Genomic DNA, 21,754 nt, shown 5'->3' with positions numbered 1-21,754 from the left:
GGAAGGCGGGGTAGGGGTCGTACTCGAAAAGGTTGGAGGGAGGGGGTAAAGGAGGTGTTGTGGACGAGGGGTTTGGACTTCCAGCAAGCGTGCGTGAGCATGTTAGATAGGAGTGAATGGAGACGAATGATACTTGGGACCTGACGATCTGTTGGAGTGTGAGCAGGGTAATATTTAGTGAAGGGAATCAGGAAAACCGGTTATTTTATATTACCGGACTTCAGTCCTGGAAATGGGAAGTACAATGCCTGCACTCTAAAGGAGGGGTTTGGGATATTAGCAGTTTGGAGGGATATGTTGTGTATCTTTATACGTATAAGCTTCTAAACTGTTGTGTTCTGAGCACCTCTGCAAAAACAGTGATTATGTATGAGTGAGGTGAAAGTGTTGAATGATGATGAAAGTATTTTCGTTTAGGGGAATTTCCTTCTTTTTTTGGTCACTCTGCCTCGGTGCGAGACGGCCGACTTGTTGAATATATATATATATATATATATATATATATATATATATATATATATATATATATATATATATATATATATATATATATATATATATATATATATACATACATATATGCAATAAGATCACAGTAAACAGGTGATTTTCAGAATATGCAAAACAACCACTCTGAAAGAATAGAGAAATTCCAAGCGCTTTCGTGACTACTCACATTATCCTTGATAATGTGAGTAGTCACGAAAGCGCTTGGAATTTCTCTATTCTTTCAGAGTGGTTGTTTTGCATTATATATATATATATATATATATATATATATATATATATATATATATAAATGGGATTAAATCTGGAGTATCTGAGAGAGTTAGAGCAAAGGAAGGGGTAGCAGTAATGTTGAAGGATCAATTATTGAAGGAGAAAAGAGAATATGAATGTGTAAATTCAAGAATTATGTGGATTAAAGTAAAGGTTGGATGCGAGAAGCGGGTCATAATAAGCGTGTATGCACCTGGAGAAGAGAGGAATGCAGAGAAGAGAGAGAGATTTTGGGAGATGTTAAGTGAATGTATAGGAGCCTTTGAACCAAGTGAGAGAGTAATTGTGGTAGGGGACCTGAATGCTAAAGTAGGAGAAACTTTTAGAGAGGGTGTGGTAGGTAAGTTTGGGGTGCCAGGTGTAAATGATAATGGAAGCCCTTTGATTGAACTTTGTTTGGAAAGGGTTTAGTTGTAGGTAATACATATTTTAAGAAAAAGAGGATAAATAAGTATACAAGATATGATGTAGGGCGAAATGACAGTAGTTTGTTGGATTATGCATTGGTAGATAAAAGACTGTTGAGTAGACTTCAGGATGTACATGTTTATAGAGGGGCCACAGATATATCAGATCACTTTCTAGTTGTAGCTACACTGAGAGTAAAAGGTAGATGGGATACAATGAGAATAGAAGCATTAGGGAAGAGAGAGGTGAAGGTTTATAAACTAAAAGAGGAGACAGGGTAAGATATAAACAGCTATTGGAGGATAGATGGGCTAATTAGAGCATAGGCAATGGGGTCGCAGAGGTACGTGGTAGGTTTAAAAATATAGTGTTAGAGTGTTCAGCAGAAGTTTGTGGTTACAGGAAAGTGGGTGTGGGAGGGAAGAGGAGCGATTGGTGGAATGATGTAAAGAGAGTAGTAAGGGAGAAAAAGTTTACATATGAGAAGTTTTTACAAAGTAATAGTGATGCAAGGAGGGAAGAGTATATGGAGAAAGAGAGAGATTAAGAGAGTGGTGAAGCAATGTAAAAAGAGAGCAAATGAGAGAGTGGGCGAGATGTTATCAACAAATTTTGTTGAAAATAAGAAAAAGTTTTGGAGTGAGATTAACAAGTTAAGAAAGCCTAGAGAACAAATGGATTTGTCAGTTAAAAATAGGAGAGGAGAGTTATTAAATGGAGAGTTAGAAGTATTGGGAAGATGGAGGGAATATTTTGAGGAATTGTTAAATGTTGTTGAAGATAGGAAAGCTGTGATTTCGTGTACAGGGCAAGGAGGAATAACATCTTGCAGGAGTGAGGAAGAACCAGTTGTGAGTGTGGGGGAAGTTCGTGAGGCAGTAGGTAAAATGAAAGGGGGTAAGGCAGCCGGGATTGATGGGATAAAGATAGAAATGTTAAAAACAGGTGGGGATATAGTTTTGGAGTGGTTGGTGCTATTATTTAATAAATGTATGGAAGAGGGTAAGGTACCTAGGGATTGGCAGAGAGCATGCATAGTTCCTTTGTATAAAGGCAAAGGGGATAAAAGAGAGTGCAAAAATTATAGGGGGATAAGTCTGTTGAGTATACCTGATAAAGTGTATGGTAGAGTTATAATTGAAAGAATTAAGAGTAAGACGGAGAATAGGATAGCAGATGAACAAGGAGGCTTTAGGAAAGGTAGGGGGTGTGTGGACCAGGTGTTTACAGTGAAACATATAAGTGAACAGTATTTAGATAAGGCTAAAGAGGTCTTTGTGGCATTTATGGATTTGGAAAAGGCGTATGACAGGGTGGATAGGGGGGCAATGTGGCAGATGTTGCAGATGTATGGTGTAGGAGGTAGGTTACTGAAAGCAGTGAAGAGTTTTTACGAGGATAGTGAGGCTCAAGTTAGAGTATGTAGGAAAGAGGGAAATTATTTCCCAGTAAAAGTAGACTTTAGACAAGGATGTGTGATGTCACCGTGGTTGTTTAATATTTATAGATGGGGTTGTAAAAGAAGTAAATGCGAGGGTCTTGGCAAGAGGCGTGGAGTTAAAAGATAAAGAATCACACATAAAGTGGGAGTTGTCACAGCTGCTCTTTGCTGATGACACTGTGCTCTTGGGAGATTCTGAAGAGAAGTTGCAGAGATTGGTGGATGAATTTGGTAGGGTGTGCAAAAGAAGAAAATTAAAAGTGAATACAGGAAAGAGTAAGGTTATGAGGATAACAAAAAGATTAGGTGATGAAAGATTGGATATCAGATTGGAGGGAGAGAGTATGGAGGAGGTGAATGTATTCAGATATTTGGGAGTGGACGTTTCAGCGGATGGGTCTATGAAAGATGAGGTGAATCATAGACTTGATGAGGGGAAAAGGGTGAGTGGTGCACTTAGGAGTCTGTGGAGACAATGAACTTTGTACTTGGAGGCAGAGAGGGGAATGTATGAGAGTATAGTTTTACCAACGCTCTTATATGGGTGTGAAGCATGGGTGATGAATGTTGCAGCGAGGAGAAGGCTGGAGGCAGTGGAGATGTCATGTCTGACATCCCAGGCCTGCACAAAGGCCTGGGAAACAGACTGAGGTGAAGTGTTGAAAGTGTTGGATGATGTGTGGTGTGAATATAATGCAGAGAATTCCTAGTTTGGAAGTTAGGAGGAGGCATGGGATTACCAAAACTGTTGTCCAGAGGGCTGAGGAAGGGTTGTTGAGGTGGTTTGGACATGTAGAGAGAATGGAGCGAAACAGAATGACTTGTAGTGGAAGGAAGGCGGGGTAGGGGTCGGCCTAGGAAAGGTTGGAGGGAGGGGGTAAAGGAGGTTTTGTGTGCGAGGGGCTTGGACTTCCAGCAGGCATGCGTGAGCGTGTTTGATAGGAGTGAATGGAGACAAATGGTTTTTAATACTTGACGTGCTGTTGGAGTGTGAGCAAAGTAACATTTATGAAGGGATTCAGGGAAACCGTCAGGCCGGACTTGAGTCCTGGAGATGGGAAGTACAGTGCCTGCACTCTGGAGGAGGGGTGTTAATGTTGCAGTTTAAAAACTGTAGTGTAAAGCACCCTTCTGGCAAGACAGTGATGGAGTGAATGATGGTGAAAGTTTTTCTTTTTCGGGCCACCCTGCCTTGGTGGGAATCGGCCAGTGTGATGATAAATAAATAAATAAATATATATATATATATATATATATATATATATATATATATATATATATATATATATATATATATATATATATATATATATATATATATATGTTAATTTTAATAACACATCGGCCGTTTCCCACCAAGGCAGGGTGACCCGAAGAAGAAGAAAATCTTTTATCATCATTCACTCCATCTCTGTTTTGCCAGAGGTGCGCTTACATTGCAGTTATAAAACTGCAGCATTAACACCTCTCCTTCGTTGTGCAGGCACTGTACTTCCCATATCCAGGACTCAAGTCCGGCCTGCCGGTTTCCCTGAACCCCTTCATAAATGTTACCTTGCTCACTCTCCAACAGCGCGTCAAGTCCTAAAACCATTTGTCTCCCCTCACTCCTATCTAGCACGCTCATGCATACTTGCTGGAGGTCCAAGCCCCTTGCACACAAAACCTCCTTTACCTCCTCCCTCCAACCTTTCAAAGGTCGACCTCTACCCCTCCTACCCTCCACTACAGATTTATACACTCTCAAAGTAATTCTATTTCGTTCCATCGTCTGTAAATATCCAAACCACGTCAGCAACCCCTCCTCAGCCCTCTTGATAACACTTTTAGTAACCCTGCACCTCATAATTTCTAAACTACACATTCTCTGCATTATATTCACACCAAACATTGCCCTCAGACACGACATCTCCACTGCCTCCAGCCTTCTCCATGTTGCAACATTCACTACCCATGCTTCACACCCATACAAGAGCGTTGGTATAACTATAGTCTCATACTTTCCACTTTTTTGCTTCCATGGATAACATTCTTTGTCTTTACAGACTCCTCAGTGCACCACTTAACTTTTTTCCCTTGTCAATTCTATGATTCACCTCATCTTTCATAGACCCATCTGCTGACAGGTCCACTCCTAAATATCTGAATACATTCACTTCCTCCATACTCTCTCCCTCCAATCTGAAATCCAATCTTCCATTACTTAAATTTTATATCCTCATCACCTTATTCTTTCCCATATGTTTGTCAGCACTTGGTGTACACACCTTCCGCCCTTCCTAAAATCTCTTTGTTCCTCTACGATCCTGCTCTCCATCTTACTCGTAATTCTTTTAATAGCAACTCTAGCATACACTTTACTAGATATATTCAACAGGCTTATTTCCCTATAATTCTTACACTGTTTACACTGCCAATCTCTAGGTACCTTAATCTCTTCCATACATTTATTAAATAAAAGCACCAACCACTCCAAAACTATATCCCTACTTACTTTTAACATTTCTGTCTTCATCCCATCAATCCCAACTGTTTTACCGTCTTTCTTTCTACCCACTGCCTCACGCACTTCCCCCACACTCATAAATGGCTCTCCCTCACTCCTACGAGACATATTTCAATGTCCAATACACGAAATCACAGCTTTCCTATCTTCATCAACATTTAACAGTTCCTCAAAATATTTCCCCCATATTCCCAATACCTCTAACTCTGTCTAATAACTCTCCTCTCCTATTTTTAATTCGCAAATCCATTCATTTCCTCGGCTTTCTGAACTTATTACTCTCCGAAACTTTCTTATTCTCTGCAAAATTTGTGATAACATCTCACCCACTCTCTCATTTGCTCTCATTTTACATTGTTTCACTACTCTCTTAACGTCTCTTTTCTCCCCCATATACTCCTCCCTCCTTGCATCACTTCTACTTTGTAAAAACCTCTCGTAGGCTAACTTTTTCTCTCTTACTACTCTCTTTACCTCATCATTCCACCAATTACTCTTCTGCCCTCCCGCACCCAATTTTATATATATATATATATATATATATATATATATATATATATATATATATATATATATATATATATATATATATATATATATATGCAATAAGATCACAGTAAACAGGTGATATCAAAATATGCAAAACAACCACTCTGAAAGAATAGAGAAATTCCAAGCGCTTTCGTGACTACTCACATTATCAAGGAACTATGAAAGTGAAGCATCCAAGGAAGCTATATAAGGGGTCCGGCCAGCACCTCACTATCAGATCCCACAACGGTTAAACACGTGATGCGCGGCGAGCCAACTTGGATAGGTCCTTTGCACAACTCACCCCCAAGCTATTCTACCCAAGAAAATTAAAAAATTATTTGTCTAGTGTATTATTAAATTCTTCCCAAATTCTATTAATTATAAATGGATCTAATTTATATAAACCAAAGGAAATATTCATATTATTTTCAAAACTGCTTTTTATGAAACAAGATTCAATTATATTCCTGTCGACCATGGACTTGCTTGATACTACTTTCTCAACTTTTTGAAAATCAATTGGATGGTTAAAATCTCTTACATGAATAAATAGAGCATTGGAATCTTGTCCAGTTCTAATGCTATATTTATGTTGTTTTAATCTTAGTTCGAGATTTTTACCAGTTTGACCGTAATAAACTTTATCGCAAATTTTACAAGGAATCTTATAGACACATCCATCAACATTTTGGGGGGAATTCTTTATCAAAAGTTTTTTTTACTGTATCAAGATTTTTGAATACAACTTTAATATTAAAAGTCTTAAGAGAAGGCATATCAACCAAGTTTTCATGGTAAGGGAGAACCAACATATTTTTAGTTGAATAAGGCTGGTTGCCCCTTTTTGGATTATAAAAAGTGTTTCTAGCAACTTTAAAAGATTTATCAATTACATTTCTTGGGTATTTTAAATCATTACCTATTTCATAAATTTTGGATATTTCCTCATCTATGAACTCAGGACTACAAATTCGTAAAGCTCTCAAAAACATTGATGAGAAAACAGACAGTTTGACTCTATCTTGATGCGAGGAATAATAGTGGACATAGGAACAGTTATTTGTAGGTTTTCTGTAAATTTTAAATTTGAATTCATTATTTCCCTTAGTAATTAAAACATCTAGAAAAGGCAATGAGCTATTTTCTTCAAACTCAACAGTAAAGTTTATAGAATGGGCTAAGCTATTTAATTTTCCAAGGAAATGGTGTATATCTACATTTTTGGGCATAAGACACAAAATATCATCAACATATCTGAACCATTTAGCTCTATTAGGGAGGATTGTGTTAAGCAACCTTGTTTCAAAAAAATCCATGTATAGGTTACTAAGAACAGGTGAAAGAGGATTTCCCATTGCCATACCAAACTTCTGAGTGTAAAACTTATCATTAAATACAAATTTTGCATCAACAATGCAAAGTTTAATAAGTTTAATGATAGTAGGAACTGGCAATGGTAAATCATAGTTAACGAGTTCTTCAGATAAGAAACTTAATAAATCATCAACAGGAACTTTCGAAAACAAGGAAGTAACATCAAAACTAACCATGTTAAAATCATTTAAGTCAGTCAAGGAGCTTAATTTATCAACCAAGTCTATGTTGTTTTTAACATTAAAGTTAGAAATTTTGCCAACAATAGGGCTCAAAATATCAACAAGCCATTTGGATGGATGTTGATGGATGTGTCTATAAGATTCCTTGTAAAATTTGCGATAAAGTTTATTACGGTCAAACTGGTAAAAATCTCGAACTAAGATTAAAACAACATAAATATAGCATTAGAACTGGACAAGATTCCAATGCTTTATTTATTCATGTAAGAGATTTTAACAATCCAATTGATTTTCAAAAAGTTGAGAAAGTAGTATCAAGCAAGTCCATGGTCGACAGGAATATAATTGAATCTTGTTTCATAAAAAGCAGTTTTGAAAATAATATGAATATTTCCTTTGGTTTATATAAATTAGATCCATTTATAATTAATAGAATTTGGGAAGAATTTAATAATACACTGGACAAATAATTTTTTAATTTTCTTGGGTAGAATAGCTTGGGGGTGAGTTGTGCAAAGGACCTATCCAAGTTGGCTCGCCGCGCGTCACGTGTTTAACCGTTGTGGGATCTGATAGTGAGGTGCTGGCCGGACCCCTTATATAGCTTCCTTGGATGCTTCACTTTCATAGTTCCTTGATAATGTGAGTAGTCACGAAAGCGCTTGGAATTTCTCTATTCTTTCAGAGTGGTTGTTTTGCATATATATATATATATATATATATATATATATATATATATATATATATATATATATGTTTATGTAAAATTTAGCTTAAGCTGGTAACCGTTTTCTCGTGTTCAGATATCAGTCAGCTTTTGGTATTGAATAAGATTTTGTTAAAAACCGTTGAGGCTGCAGGAGCTGAGGAAAGATATGGGTAGGTTGTCCATATTTATTTTGTTTCTGTGACAGAGGGAAATATCGGCCCCTGGGCTAGACGTATTGGAAGACAGTAGTTTACTTTTTATCTTCTTTATTCCGGGATAGTTTCTGGCGCTGGTTTCCCTCTGTTTCCTCTGCCCATGAGAAATTGATTGCAACTAGAAAAGAGTGCAATACAAGAAAACTTGCCCGGTTATAGTTTATACGTTTCTGGTCTGGCAGCACAGTTGATGTAGGTTGATTACTGGAACAGTCTCCTTTTTGTCTTACATATATTACGTTTTCACAGTTTTCTAAAAGATCTTGAGTTTCCACGTTCTTTGTTGCTGGATGTGTTGTCAGTAAGCCATCTCGGTAGTCCTAGCCAACCTGCATTATGTGATAATATAGTGAATTGTTCATTCATTTCACGCTATGAAATTTAACCTAAACTTCAATAATATTTTCAGTGCCTTCAGATCCATCCAGTTGGTGAGAGGAATGCACACCAAAGCCTTCACAGATGCTCACAAGTCAGAGGTTGTGTTAGCTTCCCAGTCAGATATGGTAGTGACTCAGTGGGCATTTTTTGGACTAGTCCTGACACATGGACCGCAGCTGGGAATTCACTGCACGAGGTCTGAAGAAGAGAGTCTTGTCCACTTCTGGAAATGTATTGGATACCTCTTAGGCATCGATGACAGGTAAGCATACCATATGGAAATTTCCTTCGAAATTATAAATTTTACCATAACATTTATAATACAAAAGCATACTACCATATATAATAATTAGGAAATATTAGTGCAGAATAAGTTTTTAAATACAATTTTTTTTTCTTTATTGCTAAAACTATTCGTTCATTAGTAAAAACAAGTAGATTTTAAATGTAATATTCATAAATTGTTGTGGTTTCTAATTTTTCTGCCTTGGTGTTGAAGTGAGTTATGGTAACTATAATCAATATGTAAGATGGGACACTTCGCCGCTTCAGCCTTTACCAACACGTGTTAGAAATATTACCAAAGTCAGCTTTCACGAGGAGATTTGAGCTGTGTTTAATGTACGTGTCGGATATACAGTTGTGATGGCCATGTTAAGGGTTGGTAGTTCTGGATCCCAAGCTTGCAAACTGTGTTATGACTTTTCTTTGACTAACCATAAAAGCTTGCATCTACATGCCGATAAGGGGACACAAATGGCACTTTGATGCATTACATATCTTTATTAATGACAATGTTTTGCTAACACTGTGGGCTTTATTACTGACCTTATAAAACCCAGTGCGGGGAAGAAACTGAAAAATGTCGCTAATAGAGATAAAAATCATCTAAGGATAGTAATGCTTTTTACAAGTTTTTATTACATTTCAGTAGTTATAAGACATTAATTATTTCCTAAGAGTCAGATTTATAAATGTGGACCTGTGGATCTTGGGACGTAAGAGTGGACGCATGTACCCTGGGAAGAATATAAGGCTGCTTGTATCTTGGGACGTAAGAGTGGATGTATGTACCCTGGGAAGAATATAAGGCTGCTTGTATCTTGGGACGTAAGAGTGGATGTATGTACCCTGGGAAGAATATAAGGCTGCTTGTATCTTGGGACGTAAGAGTGGATGTATGTACCCTGGGAAGAATATAAGGCTGCTTGTATCTTGGGACGTAAGAGTGGATGTATGTACCCTGGGAAGAATATAAGACTGCTTGTATCTTGGGACGTAAGAGAGGATGTATGTACCCTGGGAAGAATATAAGGCTGCTTGTATCTTGGGACGTAAGAGTGGATGTATGTACCCTGGGAAGAATATAAGGCTGCTTGTATCTTGGGACGTAAGAGTGTATGTATGTATCCTGGGAAGAATATAAGGCTGCTTGTATCTTGGGACATAAGAGTGGATGTATGTACCCTGGGAAGAATATAAGACTGCTTGTATCTTGGGACGTAAGAGTGGATGTATGTACCCTGGGAAGAATATAAGGCTGCTTGTATCTTGGGACGTAAGAGTGTATGTATGTACCCTGGGAAGAATATAAGGCTGCTTGTATCTTGGGACGTAAGAGTGGATGCATGTACCCTGGGAAGAATATAAGGCTGCTTGTATCTTGGGACGTAAGAGTGGATGTATGTACCTTGGGAAGAATATAAGGCTGCTTGTATCTTGGGACGTAAGAGTGGACGTATGTACCTTGGGAAGAATATAAGGCTGCTTGTATCTTGGGACTTACGTAAGTGTGGATCTGTGTACGACGAGGCTCTTTATGAGTGTTGAGTTCTTCAGGTAAAGGTAATTACAAATTAAAAGACTCTGTCGATGCAGAGTCAGCTTAGTGTGGTGGAGGAGCGTCTGTCGATGCTGAGTCAGCTTACCGTGGTGGAGGAGCGTCTGTCGATGCTGAGTCAGCTTACCGTGGTGGAGGAGCGTCTGTCGATGCTGAGTCAGCTTACCGTGGTGGAGGAGTGTCTGTCGATGCTGAGTTAGCTTACCGTGGTGGAGGAGCGTCTGTCGATGCTGAGTCAGCTTACCGTGGTGGAGGAGTGTCTGTCGATGCTGAGTCAGCTTACCATGGTGGAGGAGCGTCTGTCGATGCTGAGTCAGCTTACCGTGGTGGAGGAGCGTCTGTCGATGCTGAGTCAGCTTACCGTGGTGGAGGAGTGTCTGTCGATGCTGAGTCAGCTTACCGTGGTGGAGGAGCGTCTATCGATGCTGAGTCAGCTTACCGTGGTGGAGGAGCGTCTGTCGATGCTGAGTCAGCTTACCGTGGTGGAGGACTGTCTGTCGATGCTGAGTCAGCTTACCGTGGTGGAGGAGCGTCTGTCGATGCTGAGTCAGCTTACCATGGTGGAGGAGCGTCTGTCGATGCTGAGTCAGCTTACCATGGTGGAGGAGTGTCTGTCGATGCTGAGTCAGCTTACCGTGGTGGAGGAGCGTCTGTCGATGCTGAGTCAGCTTACCGTGGTGGAGGAGTGTCTGTCGATGCTGCAGCTTACCATGGTAGAGGAGTGTCTGTCGATGCTGAGTCAGCTTACCGTGGTGGAGGAGCGTCTGTCGATGCTGAGTCAGCTTACCGTGGTGGAGGAGTGTCTGTCGATGCTGCAGCTTACCATGGTGGAGGAGTGTGTGTCGATGCTGAGTCAGTTTACCGTGGTGGTGGAGTGTCGATGCTGAGTCAGCTTACCATGGTGGTGGAGTGTCGATGCTGAGTTAGCTTACCGTGGTGGTAGTGGAGTGTCGATGTTGAGTCAGCTTACCGTGGTGGAGTGTCGATGTTGAGTCAGTTTACCGTGGTGGTGGAGTGTCGATGCTGAGTCAGCTTACCATGGTGGTGGAGTGTCGATGCTGAGTCAGCATACCGTGGTGGTAGTGGAGTGTCGATGTTGAGTCAGCTTACCGTGGTGGAGTGTCGATGTTGAGTCAGTTTACCGTGGTGGTGGAGTGTCGATGTTGAGTCAGCTTACCGTGGTGGTGGAGTGTGAGCTGCCTAGCACCCCTATTTCACTCTTCCCTCCCGACCCTCCTTCTGATGATGATGATGACCAGAGCTTTGGTAAGATGGGTAAGGAAGAAGGATGGGTAAGGATGGAAATATTGGAAAAGGGTGTGACGGGGGGAGAGGTAGGATATAAAAGGTAAGTGGCCCAACCACTTTGGTGCAATTTAAAAAGTGTATGTGAATTGATAAGATATTCTTAAAGGGGTATAATACTAACTCATCAGAGTCACATAGATATAATAGGTATATAAGTACATGACTCTGAATTGGTAGTAGTTATACAAGTTGCAATTGCTTTTTTTTTTTTTTCGCGATTGCACAACGGATATTTATACGACAAGAAAGGCAATAATTTTCTGGCCAGTTTATAAGTTCGTGACAATAGCTTCTTAATGATGGTGTCCAACAATAGTCAATAGCATAATTTTACATTAGAAAGTTATTTAAGATGTCTCCCTATGATAAACAGAATTTTTTTGTCCATTCCATTAAATTTATTCATCCTTAAGGCTGGTGGCCTGGAACCACTTCTGGACAAAGTGATTGTGGATCATGAAAAATAGATTTTGAGTAGTTTTATGAATTGTAATTTTGATTTATATAATATATGATTGAATTGGTCATGAGAGTAACGAGTTGGTATTGACTGTTGAAATTTGACATTGTTCATAATGGAATGCGTTTAAACTACAGAATTACATAAAAAGATTCTAGTACTTTGTGAGTCAATTACACAACACGTCTAGTTAGTTTTGACGCTTCAAGGATGTGTTCTTATGCTCGCGAAGGGATTTTGGTCCAAGGAATTAGTTACTCTCCTCATCCTCCATAATCTAACACCCAATCAAAACTTTTTGGAAAGTAACTGCCTTTATTACACAGCATCACAAGCCAGCACTATCCTAAACAATGCTCAAAGTCTATCAGTTCTTGACTACATCAGGTCCTTAAGCAAACACTATGATGACCTCCTGGCACTCCTTGAGTCGCTAAAAGCATTATTCTTACTGAGACCTGGCTTAAGCAGGACACAGTAGGTATCTACCCTCTACCAGGATACACAGCAATCCACAACTGCAGAACATACCAAGTTCGGGGTGGTATTGCAATCTATTACTCTAACCAACTATCTTGTATTAGCACCACTTGCTTTAGTGATGAATATGGGGAATACATTTTTGCTAATTTTACTGTAAGAAACCTTAAGACGCCTATAACTATAGGTGCCACTAGGACACCTAGCCATGCTAGGTGTCCTAGAGGCCCCCTCTGTAATTAGTATTTTATAACATGTAAACCACACAATATCCAAAACATGTAAACCCCGCATTGTAATCTTTATAGAGAATAAACTTGATTGATCCTCTGCTTAACTCTGATTAACCTCGTTCCTCATGTGCTGTTGGATACTTGCAGATTTTGTGCTTCTCTTGTGTATAATATTAAGACTTGTGTGTGTATTCTTCAATGCAGAACTTGAGCATTGTAATGTGACTCTCCTGTCCTTACAGAAAACAGCATGAAGACAGCAGAAGACAGCAGACCGCAGCATCAAGACAGCGTCAGTAATAATCTTCAGAGATCCAAACATTACCACAACCAAAACTTGATTTGTTTCTTTTTGTTTCATTTAAAGTTAACAAATATACGTGCCACAGGTACAACGTGTGCTCAGGTGAGCTGGAGGAAGTCAGACGAAGGTGTAAAGCAATACTCAAGACGGTCATAGTAGAAGGTTTGCAAAATCCTCCTGAAGACTTTGCTATCATGGCTGATAACATGCTCCACGGGATACACATGATAACTCCTACGGTAGATCCAGCAGCCTTCGTTGCCTTCACTCATCATCTGTTCTCCCTTCAGTGTAGCAGTCAAAGCTTATCGTGGTATTCTACCTTCATGTTTAATCTTATGGTAAGTGAATACTTCAGAAAGAGGGAAGGAAGGGTGGAAGGAGGGAGGGATGGAAAGGTGGTAGGAGGGTGGAAGGGAAGGAAGGAAGGGTGGTAGAAGGGCAGAAGGGAAAGACAGATGGGTGGTAGGAGGGCAGGAGGGAGGAACGGCAGGGAGGTAGGAGAGCAGAAGGGAGGGACAAAAGGGTGGTAGGAGGGCAAGAGGGAGGTACAGAAGGGTGGTAGGAGGGCAAGAAGGCGGGACGGCAGGGTGGTAAGAGGGCAGAAGGGAGGGACCGAAGGGTGGTAGGAGGGTGGGAGGGAGAGATGGAAGGGTTGAAAGAGGGAGGGAAAGAAGGATGGAAGGAGGGAGGGTGGAAAGGAAGGGTAGGAGGAGGTAGGTAGGGGCCCATGATGCTATGGTTAACACAAGGTGTTAGAAATATCCCATGGACGGTCGAAGAAATACACACAAGGTCGGTTGGTAACATATATTGATAGTCTTGTGAGGGGAAGCTCAGGCCTACCTGTCTCGCCTATATCTAGTGTGGAACTGAGAGTGGGGCATGCGGGCAAGTGCCCACATGCCCGGGGCTCGTGTCATCACAGCTAGCCACTGAGCGTAACTGGACAGAGTTTATGTATAATATAGCTGGTACTAACTGCATATGATACACAAGTAATACAGCTGTAATTATTGATACGCTACTGACAGCTCAGTCATGTATGTCGAGACACATTGTATGTCGAGACACATTGTATGTCGAGACACATTGTATGTCGAGACACATTGTATGTCGAGACACATTGTATGTCGAGACACATTGTATGTCGAGACACATTGTATGTCGAGACACATTGTATGTCGAGACATATTGTATGTCGAGACATATTGTATGTCGAGACATATTGTATGTCGAGACATATTGTATGTCGAGACATATTGTATGTCGAGACATATTGTATGTCGAGACATATTGTATGTCGAGACATATGGCTTCTTGACATACAATGCATATTCTACATGCTGAACAGGCAGGTGGCTCTGGGCTAATCCTGTACAATAGCAAACATACAGATAACGTAGAACTAATTACAGGAATGGTAATAGAATGTAATGGATGTAAGTGTAATGCATTACAAATTATGATATATTTACAAGGGATAGAATTAATCGAACAATTTTTATTCGTGTGATCTACGAAGAAGAAAGTGATTAACAGAAAAGGCAGACTTGGCATGCACAAGTTATTTACTGTTAAATCTTAGAATTCAAAGAGGGCATGAGCACGCACAAAAAAAACAAATGAATATCAATAAGTTGATATGGTAAACATAGATAGTTAACTTGGTTAACTATCTATACAGGCTGTTAATATTGAATCCCAACTCTACTAGGATGAGATTTACATATGCAGAATGGGTATCATCATGAAGGGGACTGAACTCTGTTGCAACGGCTAACACATTCTGTGGTTGAGGAGAATCTGAATTAGTACTTACAAATGATAGGTAGTAGGTTGGTAAACAGCAACCACCCAGGGAGGTACTACCGTCCTGCCAGTTGAATGTGAAACAGAAACCAGTGACTGTTTTACATGATGGTAGGATTGCTGGTGTCTATTTTCTGCCTCAAAAACATACTGGATAGCAGGTATATCTTGATACTGCTACTTACACTTGGGTCACACTACACAGGCATGCACATGCATGTATGTATACATACACACATCTAGGGTTTTTCTTCTTTTACTCAAAAGCTTTTGTTCTTTTTTTTCTTCTCTCTATTGTCCATGGGGAAGTGGAAGGAGAAGAGAGAGAATAAATGTGTAAATTCAAGGATTATGTGGATTAAAATAAGGGTCGGATGTGAAAAGTGGATCATAATAAGCGTGTATGCACCTGAAAGAGAGAGTAGTATAGACGAGAGAGAGAGAGATTTTGGGAGATGTTAAGTGAATGTATAGGAACCTTTGAACCAAGTGAGAGAGTAATTGTGGTAAGGGACCTAAATGCTGAAGTAAGAGAAACATTTAGAGAGGGTGTGGTAGGTGAGTTTAGGGTGCCAGGCATAAATGATAATGGTGGCCCTTTGACTGAACTTTGTATAGAAAGGGGTTTAGCTATAAGTAATATGTATTTTAAGAAAAAGAGGATAAATAAGTATACAAGATATGATGTAGGGCGTAATGACAGTAGTTTGTTGGATTATGTATTGGTAGATAAAAGACTGTTGAGTAGACTTCAGGATGTACTTGTTTATAGAGGGGCCACAGATATATCAGATCACTTTTTAGTTGTAGCTACAGTGAGAGTAAAAGGTACATGGGATACAAGGAAAATAGAAGCAGCAAATAAGAGAGAGGTGAAGGTATATAAACTAAAAGAGGAGGCAGTTAGTGTAAGATATAAACTACTATTGGAGGATAGATGGGTTAGTGAGAGTATAGGCAATGGAGTCGAAGATGTATCGGGTAGATTTAAGAATGTAGTGTTAGAGTGTTCAGCATTAGTTTGTGGTTACAGGAAAGTGGGTGTGGGAGGGAAAAAGAACGATTAGTGGAATGTTGAGGTAAAGAGATAAGCAAGGGAGAAAAAGTTAGCATATGAGAGGTTTTTACAAAGTAGAAGTGATGCAAGGAGGGAAGAGTATATGGAAAGTAAAAGAGAGGTTAAGAGAGTGTGAAGCAATGTAAAAAGAGAGCAAATGAGAGAGTTGGTGAGATGTTATCAACAAATTTTGTTGAAAATAAGAAAAAGTTTTGGAGTGAGATTAATAGATTGAGGAAGCCTAGGGAACAAATGGATTTGATAGTTAAAAATAGGAGAGGAGAGTTATTAAATGAAGAGTTAGAGGTATCGGGAAGATGGAGGGAATATTTTGAGGAATTGTTAAATGTTGAAGATAAGGAAGGCGTGATTTCATGTATAGGGCAAGGAGGAATAACATCTTGTAGGAGTGAGGAAGAGCCAGTTGTGACTGTGGGGGAAGTTCGTGAGGCAGTAGGTAGAATGAAAGTGGGTAAGGCAGCTGGGATTAATGGGATAAAGATATAAATGTTAAAAACAGGAAGGGATCAGTATGCTGACGTCAGTGGTCACCTGCGGTCATACCTGCTTAAGCTCTTGGGAGTTAGCGTGGGCTGTTACCAAGCACCATGGCTTGTTGTAGTGTTGTAGAATCTCAGGTTCAAGTGTTGAAGAAGGAGATTCTACTTTTTCAGGAGGAAAATAGGAGGCTGAAGCTTCGCATAGATGAGTTTGGGAGCGAGTGTGAGAAGGATTTAAATGGTAAGGAGGAAATGGTCACCAGCAGTGATAGTGGCAGCCGCTTTAAGTGGCAAGTGGTTCACAGTTCAGGAAGAAGGAAGATGAGGAGAGTTAATAGAGAAGATGTGAAGGTAGGAAATCGATTCTCCGTTCTCCTAGATGAGTGTACTTCAGTGGTTAGAGAGGTTGAAGGTACCACTGATTTCCTTACCAATCAAGGTAAGAATATTTTAATAGTAGCTGATTCTCAGGTAAGATATATGGACTGTGCATTTTGTAACAGAGACAGAAAGGTCAGACAGAGTGTGTCTTCCTGGAGCTGGTGTTGGTGACATAGTCAGCAGGTTGGATAATATTAGGGCAGGTAATGGGAACAAGCCAATTATCTGTCTTAGTGCTGGGGTAATAACGTTTGGAAGGGCAGGAGAGAGGAACTGCTGGATAAGTACAGGTCAGCCATAGAAGTAGTTACGTCTGAGGGAGTGATCCCAGTCATAGGTAGCTTCTTGCCTAGAAAGGGAGTGGCAATGAATGAATGTCTAGGGCAATTGGTATAAATTGCTGGCTAGACAGGTACTGCAAGGAACTTGCAATCCTATTCTTTGATAACTGGGACCTATTCTTTGGCAAACGTGATATGTATACAAGGGATGGGGTTCATCTCTCTGGGGATCGAGTGGTTGCATTAGCCAATTCAATTGAGAGGGTAATTAATGACTTGTCTAGGAATTTAAACTGATAGATTATAGAGGTATGGGTGTTTGTGGGAAACAATCAGGCTGCAGCATTAGGGTTAAAAACAGTAGTTATTACCGGGATACCTCAGGGATATGTTTAAAAGACAATATTAAAAATAAAGTTGCTAGTAATAGCAAATCAATTGATCAACAAAGAAAGAAAGATAGTAGAGGGCAACGAGTAACTAGCTCCCTAAGGTTTACTATACAAATAGTAGGAGTCTAAGAAATAAGATAGATGAGCTAAGATTACTTGCAAGTGTAGGTAATATAGATATTATTGGTATAACAGAGACCTGGTTCAACCTGAAAGATAGAGAAATGCCTTCTGAATGCAACATACAGGGTTATAAACTATTAGACACTGATAGGGTCAACAGGAAGGGTGGTGGAGTGGCGATGTATGTCAGAGAAAATTTAAATTGCTGCCTTAGACATGATATGATATAAGATTAGAAACATCGAACACAGAATCTGCTTGTCTACAGTTTCTCGAGGGACGTGACAAATTAATTTTGGGTGTGATTTATAGGCCCCCAAACCTTGATAGGGAGTGCAGTAAGCTGTTATGGGACGAAATTCATAAGGCATCTAGATATGAAAATGTTGTTATAATGGGAGATTTTAACTTTAGACAAATTGATTGGAACAATATGACAGGAAATCTTGAGTCTAGTGACTTTCTTGATACGGTTCAGGATTACTTTTAAGAACAGGTAGTGACAGAAACAACTAGAGGAAACAATCTGCTTGACTTGGTTCTTGCCAACAAAGATTCACTACTTAATAATCTTGAGGTTAATGATGAGCTTGGGGAAAGTGATCACAAATCATTTAGTTTCAATATATCATGGAATTACCCAGATAACTGCAATCAAATCTCTGTCCCAGATTTTCGCTTGGCGACTTCATGAGACTGAAAAATTACCTGGGTGGGCTGAATTGGGATGTCCTGACTATGGGTTAGGTAGGTGATTTTGGTTGCCAATATGACGTTTTTCAGAGAATAGTTCTAGCTGCCCAGACAACTTTTGTTCCGAGTAGGGAAATTAGATCTAACAAAAATGATCCCAAATGGATGAGCAATAGATTAAAACATCTCATTGGCCAAAAGAGAGGCATATATAGGCGTATCAAAAGAGGGGATGGGCAGTTAAGAAATCAATATATTCAATTAAAGAGAGAAATAAAGAAAGGAATAAAAAAAGCAAAAAGGGATTATGAGGCTAAGGTCGCAAAGGATTCAAAGACCCAAAAGGGTTCTTTCAGGTATACAGAAGTAAGATTATGGACAATATTAGCCCACTTAAGAGTAACTCTGGTCAGATCACTGACAACAATAAGGATATGTGTTAAATTCTCAATACCTACCACATCTCAGTTTTCACCCAGGAAAATACTAGCGATATTCCTGAAATAATAGATTATGTAGAACAGGATAATAAAGTATGTACGATTGCAGTAACTAGTGACATAGTCCTCAAACAAACAGAGAAACTAAAACCTAACAAATCTCCAGGTCCTGATGAACTGGCATAGTGCCTGATAAGTGGAAAATGGCAAATGTAATACCTATTTACAAGGCAGGTGACAGGTCCTTGGCTTCGTACTATAGACCAATAAGCCTTACCTCCATAGTGGGAAAATTTATGGAATCAATAATTGCCGAAGCAATTCGTAGCCATCTTGATAGGCACAGATTGATTAATGAATCTCAACACGGTTTTACAAAGGGGTGTTCCTGTCTTAAGAATTTACTATCTTTCTTCACTAAGGAATTTAAGGAGATAGATCATGGTAATGAATATGATATTGTGTAAATGGACTTCAGTAAGGCTTTCGATAGAGTTCTACATCAGAGGCTATTGAGGAAACTTAAGGCACACGGAATAGGAGAAATTTTTTCCTGGGTAGAGGCATGGCTGACAAATAGGCAGCAGAGAGTTTGCATAAATGGGGAGAAATCAGAATGGGGCACATCACAAGCGGTGTTCCTCAGGGGTCAGTGTTGGGCCCGTTGTTGTTCACAATTTACATAAATGACATAGATGAGAGAATAATTAGCGACGTAAGCAAATTTTGCTGATGGCACCAAAATAGGCCATCCAATTCATTCTAATGAGGACACTAGAGCACTCCAGGATGATTTGAATAGACTGATGCAATGGTCGGAGAAGGGGCAGATGCAGTTTAATATTGACAAATACAAAGTTCTAAATGTTGGACAGTTAAATAACCATGCCACATATAAACTAAATAATATAGATCATAATGCTACTGATTGCGAAAAGGATTTAGGAGTTCTGGTTAGCACTAATCTAAAACCAAGACAACAGTGCATTAGTGTTCGCAATAAAGCTAACAGAATTCTTGGCTTCATATCTAGAAGTATAAATAATAGAAGTCCTCAGGTTGTTCTTCAACTCTATATATCCTTGGTTAGGCCTCAGACTATGCTGCTCAGTTCTGGTCACCGTATTAAAGAATGGATATAAATGCTCTGGAAAAAGTATATCCTCTTCAAGGGGGGCTCCTTGGCGTGGTGAAGAGGCTCTTGGTCTGAGGAATTAGCCCTGTCGGTCTTCTTCCTCAGACCGAACCTAATTACCCCCCATTCTCCCCTCCCCTATCCCATCCTCCACATCCTCCCCTTTTTCCATTCCTCCTCCTCCTCCCCACCCCTCCCTTTTGACCTTACTCTTTTTGGTCTTTGGGATTTCTCCCACAGGCGCGCTAGTTCCTAGGTAGGGGAAAGGACACAGGGGTCCATCCCATTCCGTTGAGGTTCTTGGCGGTGGCGTAGTTTGCTGTGGAATCTGGATTGCCTGGGGATGTCCCGATCCCTCTCCAGTATCCCGGAGTAGCTTTGGGTGTCTTTCGGGCGACGGGTGTATCTCTGGAAGCCACCTTTCGGATTCCGGGGGTGGTGGCCGAAGGAGGTATGCTTTGTGGCAGATATCCGGCCGCCCTCTCTTTTGTCCACCGAGGTAGCTCGGCAGATGTGAGGTTGCTATCCCGGATTGCTGGTTTACTGGCATGAAGAATAGGGTATGGCACGGGTTCCATCCTGCATCTGCGCTACTAGCGGTGCCGAGGTCGTCTTGGGTGCGGACGGAGATTTCCGGCCCTTTCATTCCTCCTGGGAACTATTCCTCCCTGCTCCCCCCTTTTTTTATTCTTTTTTTTATTTTTATTTTCTTTTCTTCTTTTTTTTTTCTTAAAAACAAAAAGCAAAGGAGTAACCTAACCATGGAGAACCCAATCCATGAATCCACTACCCCAGGGCCCCTTCTTGATACCGCACCCCATTCTGACCCTGCCTTGTGTTTAGACCACTCTTCGGACACTCCTGATGCCCCTGTACCTCTTGCTGGTGCTGTTTCCTCACCCGCTTCAGGTACCGGGGCTTCGACTGACTCCTTCGATTTGTCTGAACTCCGCTCTCCTTTTACTATGCTTCCGGCTTCTCCCTCTACGGTACGGCATTTTTCGAATCCCCCACCCATTTCATGCCGGACCAACTCCGGTCCTACTCCTAAACGCCAACCTCAATCTCCTGATGATGCTCCTTCGTTACCTTCCCATTCTACTCGGAAAAGACCGACACGTCAAGCACTCCCTCTCCACGCTCAGTTTCGGACCACACAATGGACTAAATTCTTTACTTTAAGACCGACTTCTTCTTCTGCCTACCTTTCTGACCATAGTATTGGCAAAGTGCTCCTGCGTCATGTTGGTAGAGATATTTCATTTCATGCTCTCAAGAGCGGTATGCGCATCGTCACTGTCCAGAATGCTACCCAAGCTCATGATCTTTCTCTCCTTTCGAATATCGATACTATTCCTATCACTATTGAAAAACATCTTTCTCTCAATTCTTGTAGTGGTACTGTCATTCTGCCCCATACCATAGTCCAACAGAATTTCCAGTCATGTGGCAATGACATTTTTGAACAGCTGGAACTCCAGGATCTCCCAATCCTCAAAGTAGACACTTATGCCCTTCATGCCCGGGGGCGGAGACGTTACCCTTGCAATGTGGCTCGTTTAACTTTTGACAGCCGAGAACTCCCATCTTCTGTATATGTCGCGGGACATCGGTTACAAGTTCGAAAGGTGATACCTACACCGCAACAATGTAGAAATTGCTGACATTTTGGTCACCCAGCGAAATATTGCAGATCTATGGCCGAATGCCCAGTCTGTGGTGCCGACGACCATTCTAATACATCTTGCAGTCAACCTCCATCTTGCCTTAATTGTAATGAAGCTC

General features: G+C 40.4%; 1 protein-coding gene across 1 annotated transcript in view; it reads left to right on the top strand.

The window, feature by feature from the left end:
• LOC128696232 (uncharacterized) overlaps positions 1-21,754 on the top strand; it is a 93,577-nt gene that overhangs the window by 53,725 nt on the left and 18,098 nt on the right. The window contains exons 3-4 of the mRNA XM_053787359.2: positions 8,559-8,792; positions 13,241-13,496. Of these exons, the coding sequence (XP_053643334.2) occupies positions 8,559-8,792; positions 13,241-13,496 (490 nt within the window). The remainder of the gene's footprint in view (positions 1-8,558; positions 8,793-13,240; positions 13,497-21,754) is intronic.

Source organism: Cherax quadricarinatus, chromosome 39, assembly GCF_038502225.1.
Source record: "Cherax quadricarinatus isolate ZL_2023a chromosome 39, ASM3850222v1, whole genome shotgun sequence".
Classification (NCBI taxonomy): domain Eukaryota; kingdom Metazoa; phylum Arthropoda; class Malacostraca; order Decapoda; family Parastacidae; genus Cherax; species Cherax quadricarinatus.
This window is presented reverse-complemented; position numbering and strand designations above follow the sequence as displayed.